The sequence below is a fragment of the Eumetopias jubatus genome, unplaced genomic scaffold (assembly GCF_037043125.1).
Source record: "Eumetopias jubatus isolate StellerSeaLion01/CBP00866 unplaced genomic scaffold, mEumJub1_p1.0 scaffold_14, whole genome shotgun sequence".
Taxonomy (NCBI): Eukaryota; Metazoa; Chordata; class Mammalia; order Carnivora; family Otariidae; genus Eumetopias; species Eumetopias jubatus.
Window position 1 is genome coordinate 68294898 of NW_028274820.1, and position 12153 is coordinate 68307050.

The 12153-nt window shown below is 44.7% G+C and overlaps 1 protein-coding gene across 4 annotated transcripts in view; it reads right to left on the reverse strand.

Annotated features, from left to right (window-relative positions):
• The window catches only part of ELMO1 (engulfment and cell motility 1), a 523658-nt gene that overhangs the window by 420325 nt on the left and 91180 nt on the right, over positions 1-12153 (reverse strand). For 3 of the 4 annotated variants that reach the window (XM_028104852.2, XM_028104849.2, XM_028104850.2), the window contains one exon: positions 7029-7176. In XM_028104852.2, the coding sequence (XP_027960653.1) occupies positions 7029-7106 (78 nt within the window). In that variant the 5' untranslated portion in view covers positions 7107-7176. Of the gene's footprint in view, positions 1-7028; positions 7177-7426; positions 7528-12153 lie in introns of those variants that run through there. The other variant, XM_028104851.2, reaches the window with a different exon arrangement.

Sequence of the window (12153 nt, forward strand, 5' to 3'; positions counted from 1 at the left end):
GAGGGGACATGAAGTCAAGTTAAACAATCTGAATCAAGTCTCAGAATCACTCAAGAATCATCTCCATGATTTTTTTTTTCAATTGTGGTATACTCTCTTCAAACAAAATCTTTCCCCAAAGCATCCAAAAATGACACAGGTCAATACAAGCTGCTGTTGCAGGAGTGACCTTGGAGAGCCCGGAAGCACACTGCATACACTCCTCACCCCTGAAGCATCTGAGAAGGATCCTTGAGAAGGATCCAGCTAAGGTTGAAAACCATGCATCTCTCTCCATCATCTTTTCTGGGCCTGAAACTGAACCCAAGTGTCTGTCTGGTGCCCAGGTAATAGAGATGATCCAGACCCCTTGCCTGCCCAGATGGCCCATGCTAGCTTTTCCTCAGTAGAAGTGGGCTCTATCTCCTTGTATGGACAGGATGGAGTAGATACACTTGGGGCTATAAGCAACACATCCAATCCATCTGTCTTCTACATGAAATAACTTCCAGAAGTCGGTAACACCTATGAGACCACCTTTCTGCAGGTTACGTCTGGGCAGTTTCACCAAGCACCTGCTTGTGTTTTGTTGGCAGGTGAAGGTTTATCTAGAGAAAAATGTATCCATCAAACAGAAGAACTGGTGGCCCACAAGTCAGGCAGGCTGGTGACAGAGCCGGTATTACTTAGATAGAAGTTATACTTAAAGCCAAGAGAGAACATGGAATCCAGACCAAGAGGATCAGTATCAGTATCAAAGGGCTAAGCACTGAGGCTAGGACAGATTTAGAAAAAAGGAGACATGGAATCATGAAGGAAACTCACAATGCCTAATCAGACAAGGGGGGAGAATCTCAGAACTGCAATTTAATGAAGGGAAGGGGGTGTTTCAAGAATATAAGAATGAGCAGCTTTGCCAAATGTAACCAAGAGAGCAAGGTCAACCAAGGTGGAGTGAAGACCACTTGATTTAGCAAAGCAGAAGGCACTGCGGCCATCAGAGGGCAGCTCTGGGGAGAAGAAAGTTGTTAGTCATCCTAAGGTTAGGTATATATTGATGCCACACAGGGGGTGGCATATACTGACAACATTTAAATCAACTTGGAATGGAAAGACAAAAAATAAATCACACACTAGCAAGAGAATTACTAGGTCGAGAGAAGGGTCTTCCAAGTTAAGAATAGAAAAAGCTTATTGGTGAACAGCCAAAGAGACAGGGGTTGGGGCAGACTGAATGCCCTCGGAAAAGGCAGGACCACCTCTTCCCTGCTCTGCTGGCCGTGGTGGGAAAGAAGATGGCAGGAGACAAAGGCATCACGGGCTCTGTGGAGGCGTGCAAACACATCAGCGGAGGAGCTGTGAGGCACAGGCCGGAGTGGAGGCTTTCTGGCCTGGGTGTACTCCTTGGAAAGAAAGGCACACGGGGCAGAGGCAGGAGAAATGGGAGGCCTAAAGAGCATGGGCAGGAACAGAACAGCTGCTGCCCAGAATGCCGGTGAGTGGCCAAGAAACGGAAGACGGTACCACCGAGAAGTGCTAGAGAGCCAGGGGCTATTCCACAGCACAAACTGGACACACTGGCTGTGTGTCCAGTTAGCATTCTCCCTTACCGCTAGATGATACCTCCCATTTACTCTTTAGTTGTCTCTCCTTCCTAAACATTAAAAACATTAGGCAAAGAAGGAGAAAGCGAGTGAACTGTTCATGACGAAGGGCAGGTAAAAAGGAAAATGAGCATGTCTCATTCTCTCTCTTTTTTTTTTAAGATTTTATTTATTTATGAGAGAGAGAGAGAGAGAGAGAGGAGCAAGTGGGAGAGCACACCACCAGAGGGAGGGGTAGAGGGAGAGGGAGAAGCAGACTCCCCGCACAGCAGAGAGCCCAATGCAGGACTCAATCCCAGGACCCTGAGATCATGACCTGAGCTGAAGGCAGATGCTTAACTGAGCCACCCAGGCGCCCCAGGTCTCATTTTCTAATCGAAGGAGAACATGCTTCAACTAGCAGCAATGAGGGCTGTCTTTACGGAGTGATTACCCTGAGCCAGGCAATGCCTTACATTCTTTTCACACATTTCCTTTAATTTTCACAACAATCATGAAAGTGGAAAATCATGATGTCAGCTTTACAAAACGAAGATTCTGAGGCTCAAAGAGGGTAAGTGAGGCTCTCACAGAAGCGGGGGCTCCAGGGCTCCCACCCAGGTCTCAGTGTCCCGGAGCCTGGAGGGTATCGGTTTGGCCACACCAGCTCTCAACAGACGCCTCTCGTCAGAGTGGTGTGGGCTCCTCGCTCTTGATTGAGAACTATGCTCTGCAGAAAGCAGAAACCCGAAGAGTGCGTGGGAGCCTTTCAGGCTCAGTGTGCCCCCCGACAACCACCCACTGCAGCCTCAAGTGGCTCCTGAGGGTGAAAACTCAGCAACAGACAGCGAAGGCCAAAGCAGAAGCCTCCAGCAAAAGAGCTTACACCTACCTCCTTTGAAAGCCTCATATGGTAGCGCAAGCTCCACTTGTAAAAAGCCCTTAGGAGCTTTTCCTACTGAGTGGAAACACAGAAATGTCTCCTCACAATTTAGAAAGAAGACAAACCAGTCTACTCATGCAGACATCCCCTTGAACCAAACGGGCATGGGTAGCGCAAGGCTGAGCAGAAATGATCCCCACTCACCAGGAAGCTCCCTCTTCCAGTTATCCATTAATTAAATATCCATTTATTAAGGACAGACTGTTCTCCGGGCGCTAGAGAAACAGCACTCAAAAATGAAGCCATTTCTAGACTCCTGACTATTTCTCTTGAGCCTCTGGATCATGAGGTGTGGGAGCCCCCACATCAAACTCACTTAGTGCTCATCACAAAGCAGATTAAAAGCCCCCACCCCTGGCCAACAGCATCAACATCTCTGCAGCGGGACTGGAACTGGGCATTTTTCACAAGTTCCTGGGTGATTCTTGGGCACACTCCAGGTCAAGTCAGACCACTGGTTTAAGTTAACACTCAGTGACAACATAAGGTGACAAGTGGAAGGATACTCAAGGTTTTAGGAGAACACGAGACAGCGATGCCTAACCCAACTTCCAGAAATAACCTTTTAGTGAAATAGTAACCACCCAGGGTAAAAAGGAGCAAAGAGTTTTCTGAACAAAGGTAACATGCCATGGGAAAGAGGCAAGGTATGTAATGCTCAATGAACATGGGAGAAGATTAGAAGAAACCCAAATGACAATCACTGCTTAAGTCCTCACTGCATGTGCAAATACATTTCTAATTCTTGTGCCAACTTCTGATGTGATCAAGAAATACCACCTGACATCAACACAGCCGCCAGGCTCTCCCCTAAACTTCAGCAGCTGCAGGGTGATCAAGGGCTGGGATTCTAACTCTTTGTGTGAGGCAATGCCAGGAGGCCCACAGTTTGGCCAACTGTTTAAAAGTACAATCTTGAGGGGCGCCTGGATGGCTCAGTCATCAAGCATCTGCCTTCAGCTCAGGTCATGATTCCTGGGTCCTGGGATCGAGCCCCACATCAGGCTCCCTGCTCTGCGGGAAGCCTGCTTCTCCCTCTCCCACTCCCCCTGCTGGTGTTCTCTCTCTCTCTCTCTCTCTCTCTCTCTCTCTCTGTCAAAATAAATAAATAAAATCTTAAAAAAAAAAAAAATAAAAGTACAGTCTTGAGAGTAAGGGAGGCCTGGGTTTATGTCCTGGTCTCGTGGACTGGCAAATCACTTAATTTCCATGAACTCAATATCTGCGTTTGTAAAACCAGAATCATCACCAAGAATGACACAAGGAAACATCATGTACCTCCTGATACAAGGCCCCGAGAAGGTCACAATGTCATCTCTCCGGCATTTCACCTCAAAATGCAAAATCTGGGGGAAAAGCACCAGAGAAATCCAAACCGAAGGACATCCCACAAAGCTGTTCTGTACTCTATAAAATTATCAAGGTCACAAAAGATAAAGAAAGACTAAGGAAACATTCCAGATCAATAGAGACCAGAGCGACAGGACAATAAATGTAATAATACATGATCCCGGAGGGGTATCAGACTGGGGAAAACACCTATAAAGGACCTTATTGGGACAACTGACGAATCTTGACTATGGACTATGGACTCAGAGTTAGATGACGGTTTTGAACTAACGTTCAATTTCCTGGCTTTTATAAAGAGACAATGGTTATGTAAGAGAATGATTTTGTTCTTAGGTAAAACACACCAAGTATTTAGGGGTAAAGGGGGGTGAATGCCTCTAAATCACCCTTGGATGGTTCAGAAAAAAGATATATATTAAAAAGAGAGAAAACAGAGAAGACAATAAAGCATATGAAGCAAAACATTAATAATTAAAGAAGCTGGATAAAAGGTAGCCAGAAGTTCTTTGCCATTTCTCTCTTTGAAATTGTACTGAAATAAAAGTTACTCCTCAAAATTATCAGGCCATGAAATAACAAGGAAAGACTGAGAAACTATCAAAGGCTGGAGGAGACCAAGGAACCATGACAACTATATTACAGTGCGGCTGGCATTCCTGGATTAGATCCTGGAACAGAAAAAGGATATTAGTGGAAAAACTGCTGACATCCAAATAAAGTTTGAAGTTTAGTTACCTAAGTCACGCACCATTGTTAATTTCTTAGTTTGGAGAAATGTACCAGTTACATTAAGATGTTAACATTAGGGAAAACTGACTGAGGGGTATATGGAAACTCTCAATATAATCTTTGCAATTTTTCTGTAAATCTAAAATTGTTCCAAAATATAAAAGATAATTTTTAAAAAGTAACAAGACACACACACAGCAAAGGCCATTGCCAAAGGCAAGAACAGGACTCCACAAACCCTTAAGAATGTCTATCAGGAGCTGCTGTTTTACAGCAGAGGTTCCCAAACACCAGGGGCCATGGCAGAATGAAAAGGAAGTCATTTATTAAACCACTGACTTAGCATCTCTTGGCAGAGGGTCCCCAAGAACATTTAAACAAGTGCCCCAGGTGATTCTGATGAGATTCAGACTTGGGCACCGGGTATCCAACTCAGCACTTCTCAAACTTAACTACATACAGGAGTCCCTGGGGATCTAGTTAACGTGCAAATTCTGGGTCAGGAGGTCTGGGGTGGGGTCTGAGACCCTGCATTTCCACGGAGCTCCCAGGTGAAGCCCAAGCAACTGTCCTCAGCCACACAGATGGAGAAGGCAAAGCAACAAGACAGAAGGGGCCTGGGTCCATGACACTGAAGCATCACGCCAGGGCAGGACTGCCCACGTGGGTATGAGAGGCCAACCTCTCTCTGAAGCCACTGGTTCTCTCGGGTGTAGCCAAACCTAATCCTAACTACACTGCGTCTGCACCAAGTAGTCCCAGACATATTTTAAAATTCAACTCCTATCCTCTCTCGAACAGCACATGAAAAAGGACAAACATCTGTTACCTGACACAAATGTAGATAAAACTACTGGGTGGGTTTCTCTATCTGCACGGGTTGCTTCTACAGCCTCACAAAAACAACCTCAGACAGCAGTTAAAATGACCATGATGAGCTGGACTGATGACACCTTTTTGACCAAAGGTCAAAATTGTCCTAAAATTTTACCCTTTCTCACATGCACGCTCAAGCTCAACTAATTCTGATTTAACCTTTATAATTTATTTTAATGAGTCTTTTGGATCCACACAATGCCATACAACTCTTGCAGTATTCTTCAACTAGATAATAAAATCTGACCGGGGGCAAAAAAGCATAGATCATAATCATAAAATAGTATTGAGAACATAAACAAAAAGTGGAGTTGCCATGGCATCCTAATTTTGAAAATGTCAAAAGCCATCTAGAATTCTACGTTATTTGCTTTATGAAACCCAAAGTGTACCTTAAGTCTCAACCTTTTTTTTTTCCCCCCTTAAATCATCTGCTCTGGAATGACATAAGTAACCTTCCTGAGATAACTTGTAATCAAATCCAATCAAAGCTACACCAAAAGACTGTCAAGATCCAAGCTAAAGGATGCCTTTAAAGGTAAAGCCATTTATTTTTTTTTAAAGATTTTATTTATTTATTTATTCATGAGAGCCAGAGAGAGAGAGAGAGAGAGAGAGAGGCAGAGGGAGAAGCAGGCTCCCAAGGAGCAGGGAGCCCGATGCGGGACTCGATCCCAGGACCCTGGGATCATGACCTGAGCCGAAGGCAGACGTTTAACCATCTGAGCCACCCAGGTGCCCCAAGGTAAGGCCATTTAAAACATCTTCTGGATATATTTTTTTAATTTTTTAAAGATTTTTTAAATTTATTTATTTGAAAGAGAGAGAGAGAGAGAGCACAAGCAGGGGGAGCAGCAGACAGAGGGAGAGGGAGAAGCAGGCTCACCGAGCAGGGAGCCTGATGTAGGACTCGATCCCACGACCTTCGGGATAATGACCTGAGCTGAAGGCAGACACACAACCTACTGAGCCACCCAGGCCCCCCTGGATATTTTTTCATTCAGTAAATATTTATGGAGTATTTATTACATGCCAGATAATACACAAGACACACAGTGCATTTTACACTAATAACAAAATTATAATTGGCTGAGATGCAAGACTGAGTCCTTCTATACCAAAATAATAATCTCATTATTTGGCTGTTAATATAATGCACTTGTTGGCTTCTGCAAAGATCGAAGGGGAAAGTGAGTCAAAAAATTAAGTTTGGTATTGCCTATAATAAAACAATCTGCACATAATCATGAGCCCCTGCCAGGCAGGGCTGGGACAGCCTCCACTGCGTCCACTGCCCAGAGCCCCGTCCACGAGGCCCTCCCGCCTCTCTCACAGCCTCAGACACAAACCCTGTATTGACGCAATCCCAGCCGACGTTGGACGAGTATAAAAACCCCATCCATCGCCACTGTATGTGGTACAGAAATCAAACTACACTGCAACTATTATTGCACAGATTTTTCAACAGAGCCGGGGGGTGGGGGGGGGGAGCTATCCAAAGTCTGTGAAAATGCCAAAACAGAAAGAAGACTGAAGATAACCCCCACGCTGCTGCCGGCATTACTGACCTGATCGATTTCCATGAGTTTGGGGTAGGCGCCCGGCCATTCTATGGCCACCTTGACGATGTCCGCGGGCGGAGGCATGGTAAACCCCTAGAGTCCGAAGCTGGTAGAAGCGGGATCCTACGGTGCAGACGGCCGCACGTGTCTACACCTAATGAGGAATGACAAAAAGAAAGAAAAGTTGCTCGGTGCCGATGCAGGGCGAATTCTGCTTCATCACTTCCTGTTTTCACTGGTGGTTTTAGGTATGAGAAACGGCTCTGGGTGCAGAACACACAGGGCACCAAACTGCACCACCAGCCACTCCCGAGGAGAGAAGACAGATGAGAGGAAGGTGCCGATGCCCTGGAGGCAAAGCCTCCAGCAGACGCGGCCCCGGCGAGGGAGGGCGTGTCCCTTACCACCGGTCTCGGCTCCACACGGTGCCCAGGGTCGGAATGAGCTGGGCTCACTCTGTCCAGAGACACACGTAAACTTCTCGCACTCAACAGTCTCCGGAAGAACAGATTGCCCAGGAAGTCATGGTCAGGAAGCAGCATTTCTTTAAAGTGTTTTCTGTGTGTCACAAATAGAGCTCCGCGCTATAGCAACCAGGATATCGTGAGGAAGGAGAAATGCCTCGAGGTTCGCACACATGCACACGCACGCTCCTTCCCCAAGGCCACAGTTCACACACGACGCCTTCGGGGCGGGGGGGCGGGGGAAGCCAATTGACTGATGCGGATGGTGCGGCATTCAGAACGGACCTTGAATTCTCACTGGAATTAATAGTGTTGCTTTCACAAAGGAAGATTATCCTCCACCGCCTCTCCCAGATGAGCCCGTGTCTCTAGGATGACTTTCTTAACTTAGTATTTTTGAACGGGTGAGACATTTCATGTGATTCAAAACTGAAAGGTGTGTGTGAAAATATAGCGTAGAATCTCCCTCCTCCTAAAGTTACACATCCACCCGTTGTCCACTTTTACCCCATTCTTGTGTGCCCCTCCAGAAGGGCTTCCTGTATATAAGGCAAATGCAAAAATATATTACATTTCCCCCTTTCTTTAGAAAAATAGAGGCGGCATGCCATACCTTTTTTTTTCCATTTTGTGTATTTATATATTAATACAAATAAAGCATCCTGGCTCCTTTTATAGCTGCATAGTTGTTCTCTATATGGAAGTATCCTATATGATGAGCTAGTTCTCTATCACCTGGGGGTGATTTCCTACTTTTGGCTATTATCAATGAGGCTGTGGTGAAGAGCTTTATGCACGCATCATTTTGCACATGTGCAGGTATCCTTACTGTAGATGCACAGAAGTGAAATTGGTGGGTCAAAGAACATATGTAGTTTTATTTTATTTTATGTTTTTAAAGACCTATTTATCGATTTGAGGGGAGGGGCAGAGGGAGACAGAGACTCTTAAGCAGACTCTGCACTGAGGGCAGAGCCCAACTCTGGGCTTGATCTCACAACCCATGAGATCATGACCTGAGCCAAAACCAAGAGTCCGCTGCTTAACTGACTCAGCCACACAGGCGTCCTGATCATATGCAATTTTAAATTTTGACAGCCATTTCAGACATCCCTCCATAGGCATTGCACCAATCTACACTCCCTCCAGTAATGGATGAGGCTGCCTATCTCCACACAGCCTCATCAACAGACTGAACATTTGCACACCAGATGCACTGAAGAAATACATCACATGTACTTTTTTTTTTAAAGACTTTGTTTATTTATTTGCAAGAGAGTGAGAGAGAACATGAGAGGGGAGAGGGTCAGAGGGAGAAGCAGACTCCCCTCTGAGGAGGGAGCCCGATGCAGGACTCAATCCCGGGACTCCAGGATCATGACCTGAGCCAAAGGCAGTCGCTCAACCAACTGAGCCACCCAGGCATCCCAAAAGGCAGTCATGTGTACTTTTAATGTGTATTTAATGTGTATTTCTCTTATTGTGAGTGAGGCTGAACATAAGGAGGCAAAGTCCCATGTCCACTTTTCTGTGAACTGTCCAAATCTTTTGTCTCTTTTCTATTGGGTTCTTGGTCCTTTTTTTTTCAGAAATTGATCTGTGTATGCAGATTTTGATCAAACACGTGCCTTTGGCTCTTTATCAGACCAGAGTAGGCCTTGTCAGTTACTATCCCCACCTCAGTGGTAGCTGGACATCACCAAGATGATGAAGATAGCAGACTTACTAATGGCCGCCCGGACAGCACCGGCAGTTAGAGAAATAACTAACTCCACTGAGCTGATAAGTACCAGAAATGAACCCAAACAAAACTGCTGCTCCTTTGGCCAAGGATGATGAGGGAAGCCTGCCAGGAGACTAATTAGTGCTAACCGGCAAGAGCAAATCTACAAAGCAGTGGTTCACTCATTCAACGAACAATTATTGAGCCCCACTATTCTGTGCCAGGTCTGTTCTCAGTGCTGGGGATACAGCAGCAAATCTAGATGTTAGACACCTCAAGGGATACGGAGCAAAATGCAGCAGGGAAGGAGCACCTGAAGGGTGTGAACGTATCTGTGTGAGACGGACCGAAGTACAATGGTATAAAAAGGGAAATCTGAGAAAGCTCCACTGAGAAGGCAGCATTTGAGCAGAGGCTCGTGAGATGTGAGGATGTGAGCCAGGAGGACATCTGGAGAAATTATGTTGAAGGCCAAGGAAATGGCCACTGCAAAGGCCCTGAGGCAGGTGCAGGCCTGGCATATTCCTAAAACAGGCAAGTGGCTGAAACCAAATAAGGGCAAAAGTAGTTCCAATAGCAGTTGGGGTCATAACTTGGGAAGGTCATTCACCATTCTCTTGACTCCCTAGACGCTCTTGGTTTATGAGTCCTTAAGAAGAAAGTTCATGTCCCTGCTCAGAGTATAAATTGGTACAACTTTCCAGAGGTACTTTTGGCAAACTGTACCAAAAGCCTTATAATTTCGTATTCTCTAAGTTATTTTATTTTTCTAGGATATTTCCTCAAGAGAGAATTATTCACTTAACTATTAACAATGACAATTGCTGTTTTGGTTATGACCCCCCAAAACTTAAAAACAACTGAATATTCTACAACAGGGACTTGTTAAATAATTATGAAGTCTCATATATGCAAATACAAGTAGATGATCTGTACTGGGGTCTTCTTCTTCATAGTGGATATGCTCTTTTATTCACTTGAGAATTCTACAGACAATGTTTTATGTCTATACCACATCACTTCAATTCAGGATCCATATCAGTTATATACCCTAGAATAAGAATTAAGAAAACAGGTTCTAATGTGAAAATAGACTGCGTAAACATTAGGTAACACTATTCAAACAAAGAACACACAATTGTGAGGGTCAAGAGAATACATAATGAAAATTAAAATGCATTTTGAGGGCGCTTGAGTGGCTCAGTTGGTTAAGCGACTGCCTTCGGCTCAGGTCATGATCCTGGAGTCCCAGGATCGAGTCCCACATCAGGCTCCCTGCTCGGCAGGGAGTCTGCTTCTCCCTCTGACCCTCTTCCCTCTCATGCTCTCTATCTCTCATTCTCTCTCTCTCAAATAAATAAATAAAATCTTTAAAAAAAAAATAAAATGCATTTTGAACCCTTCTTCCCTCCTATACATAAAATAGTCTAGAATTACACTAAAAGGGGTCATCTAACCACCCAGGAATCAACAACCAAAGGTGATTTTCTTCCCCTTTAACTAGGATTTATTTCTCAAAAACTGTTGAGACCAAACCTGTTGAACAGGTGAGAATACAATGATGTGACTCTCCCTGAGTCCCTGTGGAGAATATGATAGCAGCAGTGTACAAAGGAGCCATTGAGAAAGCCAAGAGGCTAGGGGGGTCCCCTAGGAATTCACTTGACAAGTCCAATTAGACCTCATCAGCGTTGCCCACAATAACAAACACCACAGATGGGGCTCCCATGGGGTAGAGTCAGGTGTACAATTGCTAAATGAATAATCCAGTCCACATTGTTATCCTCAGAAGTCCACATTTTATCCTCTTGAATTTATATTTGCATGACGAACAGTTAAATAGCTCATCAGAGCCACCAGGCAGTAAAACTGAGCCTAATGTTGTCAAAATTGCCCAGTAAATATAAGGCATGTAAATCTGTGTAAACAGCCTGATATAATAATTCTTATGCAAACTAAAATTTAAGACCCTCTAAAGGGAAGTCTCTGCAGCTGGCTAGACACTCCAAGCATTCTGTCTTGTAAGGTAACTCTCAAGTCCCTAGAGGCAACTGGGAAATGGGTGGAGAATTCTACAATGGCCCTGCTTGCCTGCTGATTGATTTACTTTATTCCCATTTTAACATGAAGATTCTACAACCTTAATATGCATGTCAAATGGCTTATTTATAGTTGAGTGAATTTAATGAGGGATGGAGGAGTCGCTTTTTATTTGGGAGTTTGTTACTCAAGTCTGCGCGTCAGTTAAATGTGACTCCATAACCCTTGAGCAAGTGGAAACTTTCTTTATCATTCTGTTGAATGTCTCCTTCTTAGCTTTGGGCCACGTTTCCAAGACAACGGAGAGAAACCATTCTTGATTCCATCTAGAAATCTGTCTGTCTCTACACATTGTTCTTTGCCCAAAGTTGTACATGCCTCTGAGTTTGAAGCTTACCTCACTGTAGTCTCTTAAAGATCTGTTACATCTCTACATGTTTTCCAGTCTATCTGATTAGGTCTTGGGAAGAATAAAGTTCCCAAATACCTGATCTCCCCCCCCTCCCAATTTCCCATACAGTTTTCACTTTCGGTCCCTGTAATGGCTTTAAACCCTTGTATCTTATTTCTAGTCTTTCTGTTACACCAGCAAACTCTATTAAGAGAGAGAGAAAAAAAAGTCAGCCTAAGAGGACATTCCTATAGGAGCTGTGTAATGGAAAAACTAACACACTTGCCCTGGTGAACTGTGTGCCCCAACCACTGCACTGAAAGAGCCTGACAGATGGGCCAGTAGAAGCCAAAAGGCAGATCAATGGGAAAGAAATACCAAACAGCTGGATAAATGACTTGCTTCAACTCCTCTGTCCCTTCCTTCCTCCCCAGGAAAACTGTCCTCTGCCCCACTGGCCGTCATTATCTACTGGTGACAAGTCATATAAAGATTATGGAAATAGTGGGGTTA